Below are 25,498 nucleotides of genomic sequence, written 5' to 3' on the forward strand. Positions count from 1 at the left end.
TACAAGTTTGCCCCTTTATTTTCTAACCAATTGTACAATCTGGAACATTTGTTCACATACTTGTCAAAAGGCGGACCACGCTTAGGTGACTGTAATACCATAACATTTCTTCAAGTACCTACATATTTTTAATTTTCCAAAGCAAATGGTGTATCATATTGTAATTACTTTTTACGAATGTAAATATATTTCCTAATTTCATGCTTGCAAGAAACTAGGTTTCTAGAAACTGTCACTAGGTTACCAAGTCCAGTATTTCCTTTGTCAAATTCATAAATTCTGATGATGGTACAACTTTATAGTACTGTAACTATAAAAAAGTTCATAATCAGCTCCCTCGTGTCAACTAGTTGAATTGCCTATATTAATAATGTTATCCTTTAGGTCTTAAAATATTGCTCATTAAACTGCTGAATATAGTCATCTAATTTAAAACTTACCAGTTTGACATTTTATTTTGCAAGCCATTATATTTCCACTTGGTTTGACCGAAACATTCCAGTTTAGGAAAATGGTACTGTACTTTAACTTGTCATCTCTACATTAATCAATGTAAAGAAAAATCTTCACTTTGATAACCTATTTTATCTATGACAGTGGTTAATATTGAATCATTTGTGGCCATAGTTAATTTTAAAATGTCTGTTCCGAATTGTAAGTTAAAACTTCAGTGGGATGAAAAGGTTTGTCAAAACTGAAAGAGCAGGAGTAATATTAAATAATGAAAACCTGAATTAGAAAACCTGAACCTAATTGATTTCAAATTTGATGTATTGTTTATGCAGAAAAAATTACAGTATTGGCTATTGGAAGTGTGATAAATTGAAAGTTGCATTTTTTCAGTGCTAGGACAGCACACGTTACATCTCCTGCCAGGAAATCTCATCAATACTAATACAGTACTGTAAATTCTCATTAAAGTTTTACAAGAACCAATATTCCAATTTAGGCCACTGAATGATTACACTTAAATTCCAAGCAATAGAGACTTCTCATATTGGCACACATTTAAGTACACAAAACTTCTGCATACCTAACTTGCGTATTACTAGAGGGTAAATAACCTTTTTTTTTTTTTTTTCTTTAATGTAAACTACAATACTTAGATGATACCAATCTTGTTAGCGACATCAAGAGCATCATAGTCAGGAGCAAGCTTCACATATGCCTTTTTAAGTCCATCAGGTCTGTGAAGTGTGTTAACACGTGCAGCATCAATCTCGTACAGCTGAAATGAACCAAACACAAATGACTACTGTAAGAGGGTTTTGGATGTGGGTAGCTATATGTCTTATTTTTTATAATACACATTCAAATATAAAAATATGCATTTCTTCACTTCAGAATGAAACAAAGTAACCTAAATTCATAGTGTAAAGAGTATGGGTTTTAAGAAATACAGGCTGAAAATTTATAGTACCAGGCACAAGTCAACACTTGCCTAGAGGGGAGGTAATGGCAGGGAGTCTTGCACATAGGATGGTAAAGAAGAGGCCAGTGCTCGTTTAATTGTACATTCAGAAAGTCCTAGATTCTGCCTCACTCCAAAGTTGTGATTTGAAACTACTTAAAAAAAAATGCTATGCCATTCCATTTGCTTACCACCTGTACTGCAAACATCTCAAAACTAGTTCTATATCCTCCTTGCTTTACTTCCGCTTTTGCCCACCCTTGTCATTCCTTTGGGGCACCACATACAATGCCCCAATTGTCAAGATTGGACATTTTACTTTCCTACTATACCAATGAATTCTCTCAATGAATCAAATTCTTCCGACATCACTCGTCTCGTATCTTTCTGCTCTCATACAGGAATCCTGAATATCTAAGTTCTTTTCATTAATCCATGACAGAAGGTGGCAATTAAGCCTTCAACTACACATCTCAACCAGGGTTGTATTTTGGTCCCGCGTACATTTTAAAACTGTCACGAGTACACACAGCTCATATTTGCTCATTCAGGCATCCAGTAAACAGACACCATCTTGGAAACAAACCCTCCTTGCTGTGAGGGCCTCTGTACTAACTAACCCCACAAGCATGAACAGTGCATGCAGCAGCAGGTCTCAACACCACCTTGTATCCAAAGTATCACAGATGATGAAATGAATATGAAACCAAGAATTTTGCAATGATAGTGGTAAAATCTTGACAGTGACAATTACTGTGTAAAATGTTCAGATATTTGTGACCCGCACAGCAGATGACAATGCTCCTAGCGCAAGGCCTATTCCACAGCATCGTGAAAATTTAATTCCAATGTTTAAGAAATGAATTACAACTTTTTAACCCTCAAACCGCTAGGGGCCCAAATGGATTTAACACACAGGAGCAACAAAAAAAATTCCCAAAAATTCTTTCGTTTTATAGAAGTGTTCGTTTTCGTTCCCTGATCACGGAAAAAATTAAAAAAAAAAAAATCGTAGGTGGCATATTTTAGCCGCAATAGGTTAGGGAAGTCTGGCAAAAAAGGGGCGTTGACAGACTTCGCCAGACGAGGTCTACTCCGCTCGAGCTGTCAGGCAGCGGTTGCCACAAATATATTATTACCTAATTATTTCAATGTCTGACTTTTTCTTATTTTTTTTTTTGCAGTAATATTATTCAATACAGTGAATTGTGATACTGTATATTCTTATAATAAAATAAGTGAACCATCGCTGTACTCAAAATTATGGTGTGCATATTAGTGATTCAATTATTGTTCATAAAACAACAAACAAATAGTTTTGCATTTATTACACTATATACACAGCTTATATATAAGTATCTGCATGTTTTGCTCACCATAACGAACCACTAAGTTGGTATTGTGAGTCAAAATGCAACGAGGAGTGACCGCTACACACCAGCCAGCCTCTCGTTGCCACTCCCTCCCTCAACAACACCTCACTCGCCCTCATTCTCCTCCCACAATATTGTTTTTGCATTTATTCACTATACACAGATGTTGTATATAAGTATTTACATGTTTTGTTCACCATAACTGTACATCTAAGCTTGTATGGTGAGTAAAGTCACAAAGACGTAGCTATTCACACAGTCAGCTGGTGGCGGCCGCCCTCAAGGCCAGACGCACTAATATTTCTCCTCTAACAATACTGATTGTAGTGGTATTACGCTATATACACACATTATATACAAGTATCTACCTGTTTTATTCACCATACCTGTACAAATAAGCTGGTATGGTGGCCAAAGACCATAGTAGCCACCAGTAAACAACATGATTAGTTGTGCAGACGACGCACCTCCCTCACCAAAATGGCAGCTCCCAACCTACTTCTATTGCTGTTATTACACTATACACACGTTATATATATATATAAGTATCTACATTTGTGTTCACCATAGCGAACCACTAAGCTGGTATGGCGAGTGCAGTCAATAAAAGGTGGCCACACACAGTCAAAAGACGACACCCTCCCTCCCACAGCATTACTCCTCCCTCCTTGGAGCACAGGCTAAATATCACCACAATCCTGCTATTATCAGAATCCTGGTCAGTTTTATCAGTCAGCGGTCTTCTGTAATACTATCATTGCTAAATAATAGCAGGAACATATTTATTATGGCATTTGTAGGCGATGCTGTGGTCACAAGCTGAACAGCGGTGCTGTGAGCTCGTGCTGCGTGCGTCAGCCTTGGTGGCTTGCTCAATACTGAACCTCTCACACCCAAGAATGTTGGTCTGGATTTTTTTTCTAGGTGGTATCTGGCAACTATCGGTCGTGGCTGCATTATAGCTGCCCCTATCCCAGGCAGGGCGTTTAAATTATAGCGTTAGACCCGAAATCATATATATATATGACATGCGCGGTTTCGGTTTTGTCACTGAAAGCATATATATATGATTTGCATGGTTTAAGGGTTGAAACATAAGTGTGCACGCGACGGGTGGCAACCAGTACTGATAATAACAACAACACCCCCTGTTTACTGGCAATCAGGGATAAAGAGATGCAAGCACCTGTCCAACTCTCAAAGACAACAACTAGTAATAAGGAGGGGTCTAAAAAGTTGATATGCAGCTGGTGCCACCTGGAGGGCCAGATTTCACACATAAGTTAGCATGTTATGCTGTATTTTATTATACTGTATATCATATACATTGCCCAATGGCAATATTTCTTGTCCCTTTATATGAAAAGTTTTTTTCCTTTCTTTGTTTTTTTATGCGGATTTTGTTGCTACTTCTACATCGTGGAGAATGCACATCCGGCACTAAGCATATGTGAAGTTGGAATGAAATGGGTCAACATGTTAATCAGCCACAGGTGGCAGTAGTGACATTTTTTTGGCCGATTTATTTACAGATTTCAAACTCTTATTCTCTGTCTATTTAGATTGCAATGATGAATGAGGACCAGATGAGGGCCTTATCACTTATATATGGGCAATAAAGTTACTGCAATATGTTTGTTACTGATCAACCAGGCTGTGACTCGTACATCAGGCTGCATGCAACAGCCTGGCTGACCAGTCCAGAAATGAGGAGGCCTGGTCAAGGACTGGGCCGCAGGAACACTAAGCCTCGAAACCATCTCAAGGTAACCTCAAGGTTATCCCTAACATACCCCTATACATTTTTTGGGGGGAGGGGGAAAAAAGGGTTGGGGGGGGGGGGCGGCGGCTATCTTTTCTTGACTTCATTTCAACACATTGACCTACAACTTTCACATTCAAGTATGAATACCAAGCAATGTTTATTAAAACATACAAGAAAATTCATTGATGACTACTACTATATATATTGTCGATAACTATCTTTTTTTCTTTGTCTAACTTTTTTGTTTATGGTATGATGTTGATCCATTAGGAAAAGTTGAAGCATTTACCATGAATATATTACTCGCAAAAAATTGTGCATTTGAGGAAGTTTCGGTGCACCGTCACCGGGCTCCTTAAGGGCACGCACTTTGTTACCAGTAACAGAAGACCAAGACCCTGCCAATGGGCATGGATTGAGGAATGAATAACTGGGTAGAACGTTTAAATACGGCACACCTTTATGGGAGATACAACAAGTGCGGATAACCTCCTTAGTGGGAGCGTCCTCACTCTCAATTAAGATAACACTAATATGGCTGTGAACCCAGCAAAACTCCAGTCTTACACCTGCTGGAGATCAGAAATAACCAATCTTAAATTTTTACTACCACAGGATGGACTAGATTAAAGACTCCAGAGCCATGAAGAAGGAAGACAACAACAAAGATTGACAACGAGAAAGCAGTTAATGGAGAATACAAAATAGCATTAAGTTCTGCCATGAAGATGCTAGTCTCTGGAGACAGGCAGCACACAGGTATGGTCAGGAAAAGTAATTAATTAGCCTACACCGTCTGCAGACTTAGACCCATCTGTGAAGGCAGAAATAGAGTGGGAGTGGGAAAAAACGTGTGCAAGGAAAAGGCACTTCAAAATTGTAGGAGGGGTAAAGCTTTAGTCAGGTAGGTCAAAGTTTTCAAAACTTAGGTAGGAAGACCCTCCATGGGGACAAGGATGGAACGACACTGGGAGAAATATTGGCAACGCAAACCGAAAGAGAACCTTGCAAGCGAGACAACCGTACATAGAGGGGTAGGTGGTGAAAGGGAACAGGAACCACAGGAGGGGTAAAGATGAAAGTATGACATAAGCGAGAGTGAAGGTGTTATAGGAACCTTGCAAGGTAGCGAAGACAGTAGCAATTACGGCAATCCTGTAGAGACAGGACGCCAGTTTCAACATACAGGTATAGGTTAGGAGTCAAACAAAAGGCAGCAAAGCCAAGGAATAACCCAGTGTAATGCAGAGCACTAAAACAGCAAAGAATAGAAGGAGAGGCAGACCAGTAAGCAGGACAACCATAATTGAGTTTAGACAGCACGAGTGAGGAATATAATGAGAGGAGCATATGCCTATCAGTTCCCAGGAAGTATGGGACAAGACCTTAAGTTAAGGGCTTTAGAGCATTCAACTCAAGAGGTAAGAGGAATAGGGCAACCAAGAAAAACAAATGTCAAAGATTAGCCCCAAAATCTTAGCATCATACATCTAGACCTAGTGTTCTTTGGAAAATGATCAATACAACTAGACCTCGTTTTCTTTGGAAAATGATCATGTGTAAAATTATTCATTATCAATTTTCAGGATTTAGTGACTGGAGCTCTGATGATAGCACTGTTTTGGCTAGTGTTAGCAGTGTGCATAGTTATATAGGCCAGCACTTTGTTTTGTCAGGTGCCAAGTGTGGGGAGCCAGGCTGTCCTTAGAAAACTGATTCCAAGATTATCACATCCACCAGAACGCTTAGTGGTTTGTAACAGTGCAACACACAGTTAATTAATATAATGTGTGTATACAGTGTGAACAAAAAATGTGGTGCAAATATTGCTAATATATTTGTGCATACTGATGTCCCACATGTTGTGATATAAATTATGCTACTGACATACCAATAGGTAATTGCACTGAAAAAGTTTACAATTATAAAAAATATATATACAGTATATATTAAATGCACATAGCAACTTGCTCTACCACCCTTGGTGGACAAGATCGGAGTTTGCCTTATGAACAATCAAGATTTTATGCCACCATCAGGACTTCATCGCTTCAGTACAGCAAAAATAACTCATTTTAAATTTTCCCATGATTTGGGAATGTATAGTATTTAAATAGAACGCAAAATAATTTTGTAATTTTTTTTTACACAGGAATTGCCCCTTGAAATGCTTATCAGTGTAGGGGTTGAATATACAGTCACAGAATTTACTATATTTCCATGAAATCTTAATACATGAAATCTTAAGAAAACTTAAAACAAAGTCATTTTTAAAAACAAACAAATGTTTGTTTATCATGTTTAATGCATTATAAATGTAAAAATGTTAACATGCATTTATAATGCATTATAAATGTAAAAAATGTATAAATTATTTACAGAAGAATGCACCTTTGTTGTTACATCATGTATCAAAGGATAGTGATATAATGTAGTCAGGGAAAGATTTACAAAGAAAATTCACAGAATCAGTCCTGCATTCATGAATTTGTGAAAAAATTTAAAAGAACTGGATTTGTACTGGGATCCATATCTTTCACAAGGATCCTGAGGGAGCACATGTTGAAAGTTCTCAATAAAGATTTGACTTATGATTTATAAATCTCTTTGTATCAATGTTTGGTAAAAACATGAAATTATGTAGGTTTTTAACCCTTTAACTGCGCAACGCGCCTGCAGGCCCAGGCTTCAGGTGCGCAACGCGCCTGCAGGCCCAGGCTTCAGGTGCGCAACGCGCCTGCAGGCCCAGGCTTCAGGTGCGCAACGCGCCTCTGGGTGTTTTTATTTTTCACGTTCTATTCAAAACTCCCGCGGCTACATGGGGTTCACATCAGCTTCCTCAGGGCTCTTGTAAACAGACGCCATCTTAAAAAAAAATCATGGTCCACATTGCCGGGTGTCAGAGCCTCAGTAGTGAGTGAGCAACCAATGCTGGCGCTTGCAGCATGAGCGCACAGCACTGCTGTTCAGCGTGTGACCACAGCATCGCCTAATATTGTCGAAATATACATATAATCTGTTTTATTTAGCCATAATAGTATTATAGAAGAGCTCGAGTGTGATAATGACTGGGTACAGTGTTCAAATATCAGTGATTCAATGCTGTTCACTATGTACACAGCGCTAGCCACTGCACCACAGCATTATTTCGTCCATCTAGGAATCTTCAAATGACTTTTTAGGTTCCTTTTAAAAAAAAACTTGTGGTCAATTATTCATTTACAGGTATTAGTGACCAGGATTGTGGTTATAATGAGCGTTGTGCGTAGGAAGGAGGAATTTTGGTGAGGGAGGGCGGAAGGGAGAGAATTGAGGTAGCCTCACTGTGGCAGTAACTCTTTGTTTTGCTCACCATACTAGCTTCGTGGTTCACTATGGGGAACACACATGTACACGGGTATATACAGTGTGTGTGAATAGTGTAATAACAGCACCAGGAGTATGTTGTGAGGAGCTATTTTGGTGAGGGAGGTGACGACGTAATCGTAGCGTCGTCTGCTGTGTGATTTGTCATGCAGTGTATGGTGGCCAATGTACTGTTTGGACACAATACCGGCTTACTTGCATAGTTCTGGTAAATAAAACATGTAGATAGGTATATATAACATGTGTAAATCATGTAATAGATACAATACCAGTATGGTGGGAGGAGCAATGTTGGCGAGTAAGATGTTGGAGGAGTGAGAGAGGGCTGGCTGGGTGTGGCTGCTCACACTCGCGGTGTTCTGAGTGTGTTGATGGTGAGTGTATATAGTGTGTGACATTGTATAGTCTGTAAATAGATTGTATATATACATAAATTAGCATGATATATGGTAAATATGTGCAACATATGTGTACACAAGTGTCATGCACAAAACAGAGTGTCTTCGGACAGTACGGATGTTTTACTGCCATAATATAGTGTACGTGTTCATTATACATAGGATTAGCACGTAAAAACAAATAAAATGTATTTGGAACTGTGCACAAAAAAATGAACAAAAATATATTCACGGCAACTCGCGCGCCCCGGCCCCGGGAGCATACTGCTCTGGCGCACTGGGAATGATGACGTCACGCTCCACCTTTCGGACCCCATAGCAGCCAAAGTAGGTACAATTTCGAACTTCCGTTGCTATACCCATATACAGGGAGGGGTTTTTGACACTTTCAGAAGAAAAAAGAATTTTTTCCCGAGGCTTCATTTCTTGCGCACTGGGGGGATGTCATATTTATAGGCCGCGCAGTTAAAGGGTTAAAAGATTCAGCCAATTTCATAGAAATAGATAGCTAATTCTGGGACATGGTGTATATTGACCTGCTACATCCTTCCAATCCCAACAGTAGTATGCATGCCAAGTCCAGTCTTGAGAAAAGGTTAACTGCCATACTTCACTGCTTTACATTTGTTACATTTAAGTAACAAACACTAAAAAGTCAGTGGGTGAATGCTAATGTTGACACAATTGCTACTCTGAAACATATTTCAATTAAGGGCATGAATTTTCAGGATTGTCCTGAGATATCAAGATTAATAATGTCAAGAGCACGCCATTCTCTCAATTGACATATTATCCATCCCTTGTGTTAAACATTCTAGACCCATACCTATAGCCTCCCTACTTCATCCTATGACCCAAGCCCCCAAATTGGGCCATTTTTTGAGAATGCGAGGTAATTTTTTCTGGATGACACATTATTACCAAGAAGCAAATGTTTTAATCTTTAACAAAAATTGTGTTTTTGCACAGTATGTGCTAATTGCACATACACAAATAAAATTAGCCAACCATCTACAAGACAAAGGTGTAAACTACCAAAAAATGGATCACTTATCCTTACCTTCTTAACTGAGGATTTTATCTGATACTTGTTGGCAAGACGGTCAACAATAAATACTAGTGTGTTGTTATCTTCAATCTTTTTCATGGCAGATTCTGTAGTCAAGGGGTACTTGATGATATTAAAAGCATCCAACCTGGAAATAAATAAATGACATGAGAGCATCTTATTTTTTTCTATCAATTTCTTTCCCCTAATCATAACATCACACAGCCATTTCAAAATTCTGCTGCAAAAATGTAAACCAATATTATTAAACCTGATATCATCATCATTACATATGTAAGTATTTTTATGGCAAACCAAATTTACTTTAGTTTCCTTTAAAAAATAGGAAGTTACATTTTAATATATATGTATTACAACCTAGCAAAAACAAAAATACACACAGTTCTGTTCAGTGGCACCAAGAGGCAGGAGTCACTGCAGCAGGCTCCAGGAATATCAAATTGCATAAGTATTGGGAAAAGGTTGAGGGCTGTAAGTGGTGTCCCAAGTTACATAAAGGTATAGGGAAGTTTAAAAGTAAATAAGATACAAGTGAAAGCGAGCGAAAATTCTGCATTGGAAACGTTTATATTCCACAACAAACGATCGCCAATAACAAAGATGGCCACCACCACGGGAGAAGTAAGCACATCAGCTGATGAATGTTTTGAAGGATTTTCAGCACAAGATATAAGGAAAGGAGGTTTTCTTAGCAGGTTAGAGATAATTGAGGATATGCTAAAGAAATATGAATAAAAAGTACTTGAATTAGAAGTTGTAAATGGAGCTCTCAGGAGTGAGTTTCACACTTTAAAATGAAGTATTCTTCAGCAAGGTAAGAAAATTACCACCTTAACAGACAAGGTAAAGACTTAGGAGGAACAAATGAAAGAACCAGTGAAAGAATACGAGGTGTGAAAAGTGAAGTGGTGAATTTGACAAAATTAACAAGAAAATACTCATATAGTGAACAACTTCAAGGAACCCTGAGGGTTAACAGTTAGGCAAAGATATGCAAGGAGAAACTTCATGGACAGCTCACAGAGGTTAATAAAGAACTAGAAAAGTACAAAGAAATATGTGCAATTTGTAAAAGAGAAAAAGATGATCAAGGAAGTGTGTTTGGAAGTCAAAACCAGAAATGACCAATAAGAAGCAGATGTTAAGCAAGCAATTAGGAAAGAACTAGTTACCAACATCAAATTGGTACAAAACACTGCAGATACAAGTCCATAATAATTTTTGGGGGTTTATAAAAGGAAATATTTAGGGTGGACCCGAACAGATGAAAATCATGAGAAAATAGGCTTAGGAGAAGGCATAAATTCAAAGGAAAATGTTAGTGATTTTTGGAGTACAGTATAGGAAAATATGAGACAAGAACAGAAGTTTAGAAATGGCAGGAAATTGCAGTGATGAGGTTGGCAAACTTTGGTCAATAAGACACGACCTCTCAAAGGAAGACAATAGAAAAGCATAAAATAAACCTCAAAGCGAAATGTCTAAATGGGAATATAAATGAAGGGGAGTAAAAGACAAAGGGAAAGGGAATGTGTTCCTGAAAATTGTATATACCATAATAGATGGAGTGAGAAAAAATACTGGAACTAAGATATATAATTCAGCACTATGGTCATACACTATGGTGTATCAGATATTGTCACACTAATAGAAAACGAAGAAAATATTTTAAATAAGGTCATATTCCCAAGGGCTCAGTTTGGAGACATGACAGGAAAGCTAGGAAGGGAGGAGTGGCTGTGCTGGTGAAAAAAACATCTAAAGGTAAAAGTTACTAATCAAAAACCCTCGAGAAGTTGACATTGGCATTGCAGGTCTGGAATCGGGAGGATAAACTGATAATCATATATGCCTACAGCCCACCAGCAAGCAACACATGGCCAGAGGAGGAACTAGATGACAACCAAGAGGGCTTCAATGGTCATGAGATTGTATAGTAAGGGCAGATAGATACTGTACACAGTTTCAAATGTAGATATGATAATGAGTCCAATAGGCTCAGGATTCTGTATACCAGTTGATTGACAATTGAGAGGTGGGACCAAAGAAGCTCAACCCCCGCAAGCACAACAAGGCGATTACACACCTAGCTGAATCTGTTGGAGTTGAAGGTGACAAAGGCTGCCGAGCCTGACAATCTCACCATGGATACTAAAAGAGGGTGCAGAAGCACTGTGTGCCACTATGGTGTATAACAGGTCACAGAAGACCTACTGGAAAGCTGGATGACAGCTAATGTAGTCCCAATATAAAAAAAAGTAACAGGCAGTTACCTGAACTACAGGTCAGTTTCCATAACTTGCATACCATGCAAGGTGATGGAGAAAATCATGAGGAAAAGGCTCATAGAGCATCTGGAGGGAGAGAGTTTTGTAACACCACAAGCACAGGTTCAGGGATGGTAAATTGTACCTCACAGACTTTATAGAATTCTATGACAAAGCTACAAAAATTAGGAAAGAAAGAAGGGTGGGCAAAATGCATTTTCTTGGACTGTCAGAAAACCTTTGACACAGTACCCCATAAAAGGCAGTTACAAAAGTTAGAGAAACAAGCAGGGGTAAAAGGTAAGGAGGTCCAGTGGATAAGGGAGTATCTAAGCAACAGGAAACAGTGAGTAACTGTGAGGGGGGGTAGACATCAGTGGTGAGATGTCACCAGCAGATTCCCACAGGGTTCTGTACTTAGACCCATCCTGTTTCTGATACTGTATATGTAAACTATCTTCCAGAGGGTATAGTAACTCCTCTCAATGTTTGCTGATGATGCAAAAATTATGAGAAGAATCAAGACCGATGAAGATACAAACACTACAGGACGACCTGGACAAACTGGAGGAATGGTCTAGAAAATGGCTATTAAAGTTTAACTCACAAAAGTGTAAAGTAATAAAATTAGGCAAAGGAAGCAGGAGGTTGAACACAAGGTACCATCTGGGAAGTGAAATCCTGCAAGATTCAAAGAGAGAAAGATCTGGGGGTTGATAGCACACCAAACCTGTCCCCAAAAGTCCACACCAAAAGAATATCAGCAGCAGCATGTGCTAGATTGGCCAACATAAGAACTGCCTTTAGAAACTTGTGTAAGGAATCGTTCAGGACCTTGGATACCACTTATGTCAGACCAATCCTGGAGTCCATATCTAGTTAAAACAAGGCAAAGTTTGAGAAGATTCAAAGGTATGCCACCAGACTAGTCCCAGAATTGAGAATTTTATTATTGAATTACTACTGAAATGTAATTATATATGAGAAAAGCATTAAATATGTTATTGTATTGTAAACTTTATATGACATGTACACTTGTGGTGGGTAATGGAAAGTTTCCAGTTACTTATTTTCTTGTATTTTGTGGACTAAGGATTACTTTGCATAAAAATAAACTTTTATTGATCTAATTTGTAATATTAATTAACAATTTGAAATTATAAATTTAATTTTATTGTATAGTATACAATTAAATAATGTATAGCTGCATGTATAATAGAATATTTTAATTTCTTAGGATTCTTCCAAAAGACTGAGCTGGATTTACCAATTGTTTTCTTTCCTTAAATCAATATACAGTACAGTACTGTATTAATATATTTACCTTGCTTATAGTGTAAATCATTAATTTTCCCCAACTAAAATGCAAAATTTTTTAGAAAGAAGTGTCCAACTATGGATATTTGTTTTTCGGATTTTTCAAGTGATACATTACCAATAAATTTTCTACCCAAGTATTACCAATATATTTTCTACCCAATTATTACCAGTAAATTTTCTACCCAAGTATCACCAATAAATTTTCAATTTTACTTTGCCTTTTTCTAATGACCACTTACTTGCTCTTGCGGGGAACAGAGCGACGAGGGTACTTGGGGTTGCGTGGCAAATTCAGGGTCTTAGGCCGGCGGAACCGAACTGTGGTCCTAATTTTCTTAACGCGTGTTCCATGAATTCCCTTTACAACCTATCAAAGAAATAAAATGGCAGTTTAAAAATAAAAATAATTACATGAAAACAATTCAACTATGATATGACTATCTTTTGCATAAAAGGGAAATTAGGTTGCTAAATATTAAACCAATTAAACTAATCTTAAATATTGTTCAAAATTCCAACTCTCGCTTCCACTGACTTCGAAAACTTCAAATATCCCTGTCAAAAAAAATTCCAATATTAGCCAATTTGCTAGTGGTTGACATTACTGAACTAGGATTAACTTTAAAATGATGTGAAACTATTCCAAGGTAAAATTCCTTGGTAATTGAGTAATAAATTAAAAATGAACATTACTCAAAAATATTAGGGGAAAAGTAAGTGCAGCAAGCTTAAATTATCTTCATAAAATAAACTATAGGACAGTTTTTGGCTTTTGTGCTAGAGATAAACATACCTTCAGAGCAACTTTCATGGCTCTCTTAATTGCAAACTTCTTAGCAATCTTCCCTCCCTTTGCTTTTCTATCCTTGGAGGCAGCAACAGTCAACTTCTTTACTCCAACCTTAGGACGAGCACCGGCAGCTCCCTTTGTTAGAGGTTTCTTGCCTACTGTCCCCTTAGCTCCAGTTCCCTTGACTCCTGGTTTCTTGGCAGCAGCTCCTTTCACTCCAGCCTTTGCAGCAGGACCCTTTCCAGCTGGTCCCTTTGCTCCAGGCTTCTTAGGTACCCCTTTCTTGGGTGCACCAGCACCAGCACCTGCAGCTTTCTTGGCAGCAGGTCCCTTGGCTCCAGAACCTGCTGGTCTCTTAGCTCCAGTTGCAGGTTTAGCAGGAGTTGCTTTGGGTGCAGCTTTCTTTGCACCTGTGGCACCTGCAGCTGGCTTTCCACCAGAGGCTGCCTTTGGCCCACCTGCTGGTTTTCCTCCAGTTGCACCTTTCGCTCCAGCTGCTCCTTTTGCTCCTGCAGCTCCTTTTGCTCCAGTTCCCTTTGCCCCTGTTGCTGGTTTGGCTCCAGCTGCTGATTTAGCCCCTGCTGCTGGTTTAGCTCCTGCTGCTGGTTTGGCTCCTGCTGCTGGTTTGGCTCCTGCTGCTGGTTTGGCTCCTGCTGCTGGTTTAGCACCAGCTGCTGGTTTAGCACCTGCTGCTGGTTTGGCTCCAGCAGCTGGCTTAGCCCCAGCTGCTGGCTTTCCACCAGCAGCAGCAGGAGGGGCAGCAGGCTTCTTCTCTTCTGAAATTACAATTTAAAGATAATTACTCCAGAACAGAGGGAGGGGGGGGAAGGAACTATCAGGTGAAAATGCCAAGCCATTACAACTATAAAGTTCTTGGAAGGGATCAGGACAAGGATTTGGGATGGCAAATTGTCAGCCTCGTAAATGAGTCAACAATTATCACTTTTAGTAAACATATAAAAGAACTATATAGTACTAAAATTGTGCACACACTAAACATATCCAACAACAGCCTATATGCCAAATATAAAATCTGCCTTATAAGCAGATTTTGGTCAACAATGGTTTCTCCAATGGTTATATCGAAGACATAATAAAAAGTTAGATGGCGAGGTGTGCAACAGGCAACGGAACAACTAATACCGCAATACCCGTACTTCAAATGAAATTGTTCTACGGAAACTTCTCCACGGCCTACAAAGCAGAGGAAAGCCCTAAAAGAGATCATTGAGAGGAACAGTACCCCAACTGACATCAACCAAAAGATAAAACTAACAATATATTATAAGAGTAGGAAAACCGCTAACCTGCTAATGAAGAATTCGCCAGACACCAAGAAAAACGTCTTGAAAGAGACTACCATTGTTTACGCCTTCACGTGCCCACTTGGGGATTGCCAGCCCCAACGAACTCAGTATATAGGCAAGACAACGTCTCTCTCTAGGCATTTAACAATGCACAAACAACAGGGCTCCATCAAGGAACATATAATCGCCACACACAACTTGACGATCACCAGGGATATTTTGACGAGCAACACCGAACTAATGGATATGATACAATGACAATAGAAGATTAGACGTCAGTGAAGTGTGGTGTATCAAGAAATCTAGACCAGCAATCAATAACCACCTAATACAGTTACACTCTACCCATTTCAAGACCCCGGGCTAATGCAGAAGCAGGACTGAATGACCCTGCAACAGGAACGGAATCAACCAGAAGAACAAACTGCCAACATGTCACACTCTTAATTTACTACCTCATTATATAGGACCCCTATTAATACCTCATGTATATCATTCATCCATGCCATCTACCACCTCACCATTAGAGAACATAATCAGGTGCTAACACAGAAGAATTTGTCTGAGAATGTGAGGCAAGACCTTACGAAACGCATCGCTAGGCATCAGATCCAAATAATAAGTAAAAATGAACTGAGGGGTTAATTTTTGATCTTCCTGCTTCAGTGAAGAAAAACACAAGAAATATCGAGATTCGTGCCAGAATCATAAATCTAAAACATTGTCATTCCAACGAGATTTTATTTATTTATTATTTATTTAATATATATATATATATATATATATATATATATATATATATATATATATATAGAGATATATAGATATATAGATATACATACATACATATACACACACACACTGTAGTGGCACCTCAATTAACGAGCGGCTATTTACGAGCATTTCCAGTAACGAGCAAGCCACTCGCAGCAAATTTGTCTGTTAATGAGCTTCACCTCTATTAACGAGCAAAACCACATGGTGCTTCCTAAAGTCTCACTCGCGGGTTCTCGCAAATTCTCGCACGCCTCCAACGCCAGTGTTGTTGTTGTTTTGTGCACGACATGCATCCCTCTGCATTTATTTGTGCTTTTCTTTGTTTTGTTTTTTTGTAGTTTCGTGACTACAATTTGTAACGCACGATGTCACCAGAGAAGCTGCTTGCTAAAGATAGTGTTGTCAAGATGAAGAAAGACAATTACTGTGGATTTGAAGAAGGAAATTATAGCAAAGCATGAGTGTGGTGTATGTGTGACTGATCTCACAAGGGAGTATGGCAGGGCCTCATCAACAATTTGCACCATTAGTAAGGGGATGAGGAGGTAAGGGAGGATGCTGCCTCTTCCAGTGAGATCAGGGAAGTGTTGGGAATGTTTGAAAAGGTGACGGCATTCTTGGAAAAGCTGCCCTGATAAAGCAGTAACAACCCAGTGTGTGAACATGTTTAATGACATAAGAACAAAGGTAACTGCAGAAGGCCTATTGGCCCATACAAGGCAGCTTCTATTTATAACCATCCAATCCCACTCATATACGTGTCCAACCCACACTTGAAACAATCGAGGGACCCCACCTCCACGTGGGACCCCACGTTACGTGGCAATTGGTTCCACAAATCAACAACCCTGTTACTGAACCAGTATTTACCCAAGTCTTTCCTAAATCTCAACTTATCCAATTTATACCCATTGTTTTGTGTCCTGTCTTGTGTTGATACTTTTAATACCCTATTAATATCCCCTTTGTTATGTCCATTCATCCACTTGTAAACCTCTATCATGTCACCCCTAACTCTTCGCCTTTCCAGTGAATGCAACTTAAGCTTTGTTAATCTTTCTTCATATGAAAGATTTCTAATTTGGGGAATTAACTTGCTCCAACCTTGCGTCATCTTGCGTCACCCTAAGGGAACCGGTTGGCCGAGCGGACAGCACACTGGACTTGTGATCCTGTGGTCCCGGGTTCGATCCTGGGCGCCGGTGAGAAACAATGGGCAGTTTCTTTCACCCTATGCCCCTGTTACCTAGCAGTAAAATAGGTACCTGGGTGTTAGCCAGCTGTCACGGGCTGCTTCTTGGGGGTGGAGGCCTGGTCGAGGATCGGGCCGCGGGGACACTAAAAGGCCCCGAAATCATCTCAAGATAACCTCAAGATATCCTATGCTGGACACTTTCAAGTGAATTTATATCCATTCTATAGTACGGCGACCAAAACTTAACTGCATAATCTAAATAGGGCCTAACCAGAGCTAGATATAGCTGAAGAACCACACCAGGTGTCCTGTTACTAACGCTTCGATTAATAAATCCCAGTGTCCTATTTGCCTTATTACGAACATTCATGCATTGATCTTTTTGTTTTAAATTCTTACTATCATAATTCCCAGATCCCTTTCGCAATCTCGACACCATCTAGCTCGTATCTTGTAACTATCATCATTACCTAGCCTCAGAACTTTACATTTATCAGCATTAAACTGCATTATATGACAATCTGCTGTCTTGTTTTAGGAACATCCTAAAACAAAGACAAAAGCATAGATACGTTCTTTGCAAAAGTAGAGAAAAGAAGAGCCAGTGATAGTGAACCACAACCCGGTCCCAATGGGATGAAATTCCCAAGAAGAGAGCCCGCCAGAGGTGGATTCTCCTTCCACACCATAACCCCTCTCCTCCTCCCCAACTCCCCTATCATCTCCCTCAAGCCAGCAACGACTCTTCATAAGGTAAACTTGAAAACAGTACAACAAAACATTTATAATTACATGTGCAGTATTATATTTACATAAATGTCAAACAAGTATGGATGTTTTTGGGAGTGGAATGGATTAAATTTATTTCCTTTATTTTAAATGGGGAAATTTGTTTATTTAAAATGTTTATGTTTATTTAAAATGGGGAAAAGACAAGTTTTCCACATAACGAGCTTGGTGCCAGAATGGATTAAACTTGTTAATAGAGGTGCCACTGTATATATAATACAAAATATAATATACTACAGTATAAGGACCCCTGTAGTAGCCAGGTTCGTTCAACACACAATCTAGAATTCCAGGTTCGAATCCCAGGAAGGACATAAATGGTTGGGTAAATTTCCTTTTGCCTAATGCACCTGTTTGCCTAGTAGTAAATAGGAACTCAGGGGATAGCTTGTTGTGGGGTTGCATCCTGGACAGGGTCAGTAATTTGACATGGAGGACGGGACCTCGATAAAAGCGTAACATGTATGAATACACGCTGGCTTCCTATCTCCCGACAATGATTATATTTATACTGTATACTGTGGCACTACAAAACAAGCCTCCACACAGGTCCTTACAAAAAAAATTAATTTGTCTCAAAATGACACACAACACCACATCTTCCCTTACTATACTCTTCCTTTACACACACTTCCATCATCTCTAAGGTTTAACACTCAGAATTAAAATTATCATATGTTGATAACTGAATGAACTAAGGCCCTTTTGAATAGAAGCAAAGTAGAGTAAGTCTGTTCAAGCAATTCTTTTTAATGATCAAGGTCTTTCCTTACCTATAATACAATATTGTTATCAACCTTTACATCCACCATAGCAAAAGCATGTTCTTTGTTAACCTTACAGCTTTAGTTCCCCTTAGCTTCAATATTTGTCAGTGTCCCTAATGGCAAAAATTCCTAACAATCACTCCTCACCCATGTACAATAAATCAAATTTATTTGTAAGTAATAATATTTTTTAAGGTCCAACACAACATTGCACTTAATTTTCATAAAAAAAGTTATTCGACCAATTTCATGCTATTGTCTAGTTTTCAGTCAGCCTGAATTACCTTTAACCTTGTCAATGGCCAGGGAACATGTCACTCTTTCTGCTGCTGACAGTATCTGCAAGCTCCCAGGGCACAATGTTGCGTAAATCACTTGTCATTCTGAAGATTCTTACCTTTTTCTCTCAAAATTTGCCACCAGTGTTCTTACTAAAAGAACTGGTATTCAGAGTTTCTCTGTGATAAAACAAGTCTTATCCCAGGCAGGCTTTTCTCTTTCCAGTCATGCTCAAATCCTACATCTGTGTATAATAAGGAACCTCCTCTTAAGCTACACTGATTTAGCCTGATCAGTCTATTCTTGCCAGTCAATACATTTTCTGTTCACAAAGTCAAATTCTCACAACAACACTGGGAAAACTCAAACACAAGTGCACTGTATCGAGTTGAGAATTATTTCTTGGCAAATGAATTAGTGAATTCAGAGTAACTTTGGATTATGTACAAGTGACCCAATGGGAAAGTAATTTTGAAGTTTACAACTTATCTTCCTGTTTATATAGTACTTGTTATAACTATGTGCACCATACATGTGCTATATTAAGCCCAAGAAGGTTAGGTTAGTTTAGTTTGTCTTTGCAACACAAGTAGAAAATAGTTTTCTGGTTTGTCCAAATACACTAATACCAATTTTTACTTTGTTATTGTGTTGTATATCAGTAAATGTACTATGGTCCTCATCCTTCCTATATGTACTATTAAAACAGGAGGATGGGCTGCAGTAAAAGTACATATTCACTAAATGAAGATCAGAATTTAAGAGGATGCACTGTACTCTCCAAAGCCTAATTCTTTTAGCCTTAATATTTGGATGCTCAACGAAACATCTGCCCGGAAGGCTGAAGGCTACAATAAAAACAAGACTTCACTCCATCATGTTACAGAATGCTAAAAGATACAAGTGCTGTGAAAGTGAGCAATTGTACTGCATTCCATTAACCTCCACACCTATACACCCTAAAAAATACACCTATACACCCCCTCCTATAAAATAAAAATCTCGATGTTACATAAAGGCCCATTGGTTGCACCAGGACATAGAACTCCCCAAGCACTGGTATTAGAAAAGGGCACAGTAGAAAAAGAATGCCTTTAGGGTAGCAAACCCAAGTTATGTGCATGAAGAAAAGCCTGAAGTTAATTGCATTTGACCACTACACAACACTGGGAGAGCTGCGCTTTAGTACAAGGTGCCACAGGTATCAACTACTGTAATAGCACAAGACTGCCACCAGACAGATGTGACACCGAACAAGATCAACTAAGAAAGGGGCATTCAAACAAAAGAATCCCCTGGACCAAATGAGATGAAGCCGGGAGAAGACCATATGTCACTGACCCAATTACCCAAAGGAACGCAGTTAAAAATTCTTCAGCCAAAGATCCAAAAATGAAGAAAACCAGAAAACAATTCTGACAAAATCCTTAAAACACAGGTAGGATGCCAAGCTTTATAAAGAGGAAACTAATGTTCTTTACCAATGCCCAGACAAATAGGACTTTATATTTTCTAATACAATTTTATATCTAATTGATAACTATAGGAACAGTTAAGCTATTCCATGTCGTCACTACTCCTATCTAACCTTTCAATTCCACATGCAGACATTGACAATGAGCACAGACATTTAAATCTAATATAGAAGGTTGATCATCTGCCAAATGCAGCAAAAATTGGAGGTTGGGGCACCAAGATAGCAATGACAGGAATTTTGGCTGAAGCAACCCCAGGGAAGAGCATGATAACATGCCCCAAAACTTTCCAGCCTCAAGAGGATGGCAACAGCATCTGGACTGGAGGAATTTGATAAACTGCTCCTCCAGTTTCCATGGGGGACACGTTCAGCTGGAGTATGCCAAACATATGGCATATCTACACAAATAAGAGGCCTTGTGCAGCAAACAAAATTCCATCCCAATCAGAAGGGATCAAGAGCCTCAGGAACCCTTAAGAGAAGCTACTGGTTTCCTTTGATAAATATTTGTATTAAAAAAAGGTAAATCATAGTAAATTAATAACTATATAATCTCTACATAATAAAGGGTTGTGCATATTAAAAATTGGTTGATATGGAGCTGCATTATCATAATAATGTGTATGTTAACTTTGCAAAGTAGCCCGGTACAAAAACTCTGTACCTTGATACACAACCCCATCTTCACGTGGCTTATTTGGCCTAAGAACAGTACTGTAATTTTTGTTAAGAACACTGGGGTAAGGTGACTTGCATGCCTGTTAAACTCTTAAGTAGGTTCTGGTACTTGGTTGAGTTACAAATTGTAATACAGTACTGTACATAGGTATTTTACATTGGCCCAATCAATTCAACAAATCTTATGGTTTCCAATTATTTTAAACGTTTTTATTCATAAGTTATGGTGGACTCCTCTGAATTAAGTTAGGGTCAAGAACTGTCTTGGACAAGTGATCTGAAGCCATGTAGCACACTGGCCATTTGACAAACTATAATTTTAAGAGCTGCTTACTGACTAGCTCATCTAATAATAATAATTCATTGTATTGGGGGACAGGCAGCCAGAGTGTATTCATACACATTAGGCTTATATCGAGGTTCCCCCCTCCCAGTTTGAATTACTGACCCTCCCCAGGATGTTCCTTCACAAGCTGACTATCTCCAGAGTACCTACCTACTGCTCAGTGAACAGACGCATTAGGTGATAGAAAATGCGCCCAACCAATTGTCCCTCCTGGGATTCTAACCCAGAATTCTCAAATGTAAGTCAAGAATGAACCAAACCGTCCCAGCGAGACCCCTCACACTACTAACTACATAAATTTATTAACTTTCATACAAACACCATAATATGCAGGGGTAAGGTAATTATGAGGAGAAAGCACTAAGCCAGTGCATCTATATACCACTTGGAGGTGATACAAGGACCAGGATCTGGCACCTCAAGCAGCAGTGAAGGAATAGTGCCCAACTACTTGCACCATCTGGGGGTAGACTACTGACCCTGCAAGAGGCAAGGTTATCTTGAGGTTATCTTGAGATGATTTCGGGGCTTTTTAGTGTCCCCGCGGCCCGGTCCTCGACCAGGCCTCCACCCCCAGGAAGCAGCCCGTGACAGCTGACTAACACCCAGGTACCTATTTTACTGCTAGGTAACAGGAGCATAGGGTGAAAGAAACTCTGCCCATTGTTTCTCGCCGGCGCCTGGGATCGAACCCGGGACCACAGGATCACAAGTCCAGCGTGCTGTCCGCTCGGCCGACCGGCTCCCAAGATTAAGGTGGCACCTGCACCCACCACGCCAAGTGCTTCAACTATAACAACCGTAGGAGTTTAGTTAGGTCAGCCTGAACATCTGTACCCATAAAAGAGTACATGTACATAAACCTTGATTCTTACTACACAACTAAACGGCTAATCTTGTACAAACCCTACTCTACAATAGACTATTAATATGAAACCTTCACTATTGAGCAAGATTAGTTTATATAGATACAAAAAAAGGCATTATCTAGTTTTTTAGTAATTTTTACAACACAATTACCGGTATGACACAAAACGCAAACACGACCAATGCGCTTTCAAAATACTATCACCGCAGTCTTGATTTAAACAAAGAAATCCTGGATATAAAAATTGTAGGCGGCATTTCACAACTAATTACATCAGAAACGGTGATGAAGGACCAGGAGTCCCGCACACAAACTACCACCCGCACGTGGGTCATCCATCCCTCACTATTATCTCTATATTTCCTCACTAAATCCTCATATTATCCACACCAGCGCACTCCTGGCGTGTCACAGGCACACTCCTCTCCACCTTGTTCGCTTTTAAGACCGCCGAGATAACGCGAGAAGCAGTAGAAGCTGAAAAATCACCGAGTTACTCACTTTTGGGAGGCATCGCTTATGTTGATGCACGGGAAAGACTGGGACGGTGATGGCCGCATGGCAAGATGGCCACAGACACGCGACGAGCGCACGCCGCAACACCACCGTCTTTATTATTAGTAGTATTATTACCTCTAGGCTACTTCTTCTCAAATCTTAAAAACTTATTAGCAATTATATTTATATTTGTGATGCAAAATTTATGGAATGTCTCACGCATATTTGTATCTAATTAGGTATGTCCATTCGTCATATTATTATTATTATTACCTCTAGTCTACTTCTTCTCAACTCTTAAAAACTTATTAGCTATTATATTTATATTTATGATGCAAAATTTATGGAATGTCTCACGCATATTTGTATCTAATTAGGTATGTCCATTCGTCATATATTCTTAATATAATCTTAGAGGATATTTTTAAGACTACGAATACTGTTATAATTATTTATTTATTTATTTATTTATTTATTTATTTACATATTTATTTGCATAAGGGTACGCTGAACAATGTAAACAATTTGGCGCAAATATTACATAGGATAGACATTGTTGAATAATAAACTTCAGACGCCGCTGACGGCAACAGCAAACACGTTATATTTAATAATCTTCGATATACAAAATTTCCAGAGATACTTATAGCCGAGTCTAATGTAACTTGCTTAGCTAAATGAATTTTGGAGTTCCAGCCCCTAAGCCCATTATGTGCTTCTGTAACCCTTCCAATCTCCCAAACGATGGGTATGGGGTGCATAATAAATGAACCAAACTAATTCCATATTCTCATTAACTTATGTACTCACCTAGTTGTGCTTGCGGGGATTGAGCTCTGGCTCTTTGTTTCCGCCTTTCAACTGTCAATCAACTGGTGTACAGATTCCTGAACCTATTGGGCTCAGGAATTCATATAACATCATATTCATATAATATCTACATTTGAAACTATGTATGAAGTCTGCCTCCACCACTTCACTGCCCAATGCATTCCATCTGTTAACTGTAAAAGGGCAACATTAAGAAAACATGGAGCACTATTTCCCAAATATTAGGGTCAAGAATGATCTTGAATAAGAAACCAATACTGCTATCCAATGACGATAGTGTGATTTCTGCCTCTGATACTCTTATTAAATTCAATAGTTTCTTCTCATCCATTGGCACATCCCTTGCAAATGATATCCCATCCTCCTTAACTAATGTTAAGGACTATATCTTACAGGAAACTATCCAGAGTCTCTGTACCTAACTCCCATTAATTCCTCTGATGTTATTGAAATAATGTTTTCACTTAAAACAAAGGCAAGTGCTCTTGCTGAAATACCAACTCTAATCTACAAGAAAGGCTCTAGAGTTCAAGCGCCTGCCATTGCATTACTCTACAAAAAATTACTTGAACTCCAAACCTTTCCGGACCTTTATTGTCTCGCCCTGACCCTCTTGCTGAATGTTACAGTGGATACTGAACTAAATAAAGTCTATCTTTGGCTAACTGCTAATAAAATCACCCTTAACATTGGCAAAACCTTCCATATTTAGTTTGGTAATAAATCCTCAGTTCAAATTAATCTGCGAATTAACAATATCCAAATCAGTAACAACGTAGATGGTAAATTCCTTGGTGTTCTCATCGATAACAAGCTTACAGGACTACATTCAACATAAAGCAAATAAAGTTTCTAAAACTGTTGGCATTCTTTGCCAAAATGATCTATATTCAGCATATTCTGTTACGTATATTCAGTCTGTCCAAGTTATCTTGTAGCCTCTTGCTGTCCTCTTATGTCTTAATCCTTCCCGTAATTTTAGCATCATCAGCAAACATTGAGAGGAATGAGTCTAATCTACTCGCTGCAATACCTTCTGGAAGGTATTCCTCTCAATGTTTGCCGATGATGCTAAAATTACGAGAAGAATTAAGACAGAGAAGGACAAGAGGCTACAAGATAACCTGGACAGACTGAAGGAATGGTTCAACAAATGGCTACTAGAGTTTAACTCGAGCTATGCATATATACAATATACTTAGCTCTTGCATATATGACTTCAGACCCCAAAAAGCACTAAAGATGCACTGATTAGTATGATTACGTCCTCTAATTACTCAACACAAAGCTGCTATTAGAACAATATCTAGCTCTGGCCCCAGACAGTACTCGGTACCCTTACTTAAATCTTTGAATATGTTAGATATTAAGTCACTGTACATCCTCTCATGTGTACACAGAGGTCCACGGTTGTTCACGTCCTACCAGCGACCATCAGAAATATTACAGGAACAACCGTGGACATCTTCAAGAGGAAACTAGATTGTTTCCTTCAAGGAGTGCCAGATCAACCCGGCTGTGGTGGGTATGTGGGCCTGCGGGCCGCTCCAAGCAACAGCCTGGTGGACCAAACTCTCACAAGTCAAGTCTGGCCCCGGGCCGGGCTTGGGGAGTAGAACTCCCAGAACCCCATCAACCAGGTACTCTTATATAAAAATACATATATATTTAAAACTCTGATCTGTAATGTCAATCCTGACCTTAAACGCTTCCTAGAAGGTTGAAACAGAACCCATGGGCACCACACCAGAAACAAATACCTATTTGATATTCCAAGAGTGCGCCTTAACCAAACTAGAATTGCTCTACAAATCAACGGACCCAGAATGTGGAATGACCTTCCCAATCATGGTAAAGACTGTACCTCTCTCAACCAGTTTAAGAGAAAAAATAAGTACTACCTAATAAACTCCATGTAACCTACCTT

General features: G+C 39.1%; 1 protein-coding gene across 1 annotated transcript; it reads right to left on the reverse strand.

Annotated features, from left to right (window-relative positions):
- Positions 1-22,866, reverse strand: RpL23A (ribosomal protein L23A). Its single transcript, XM_045753827.2, has 5 exons — positions 22,744-22,866; positions 13,763-14,535; positions 13,209-13,336; positions 9,374-9,509; positions 1-1,228 (listed from the first exon to the last, which is right to left on the reverse strand). Exons 1-5 carry the CDS (start codon positions 22,754-22,756, stop codon positions 1,103-1,105), a joined length of 1,176 nt encoding a protein of 391 aa, XP_045609783.2. The 5' UTR covers positions 22,757-22,866; the 3' UTR covers positions 1-1,102.
- Positions 22,867-25,498: the final 2,632 nt, after the last annotated feature.

This window comes from Procambarus clarkii, chromosome 33 (genome assembly GCF_040958095.1).
Source record: "Procambarus clarkii isolate CNS0578487 chromosome 33, FALCON_Pclarkii_2.0, whole genome shotgun sequence".
NCBI lineage: Eukaryota > Metazoa > Arthropoda > Malacostraca > Decapoda > Cambaridae > Procambarus > Procambarus clarkii.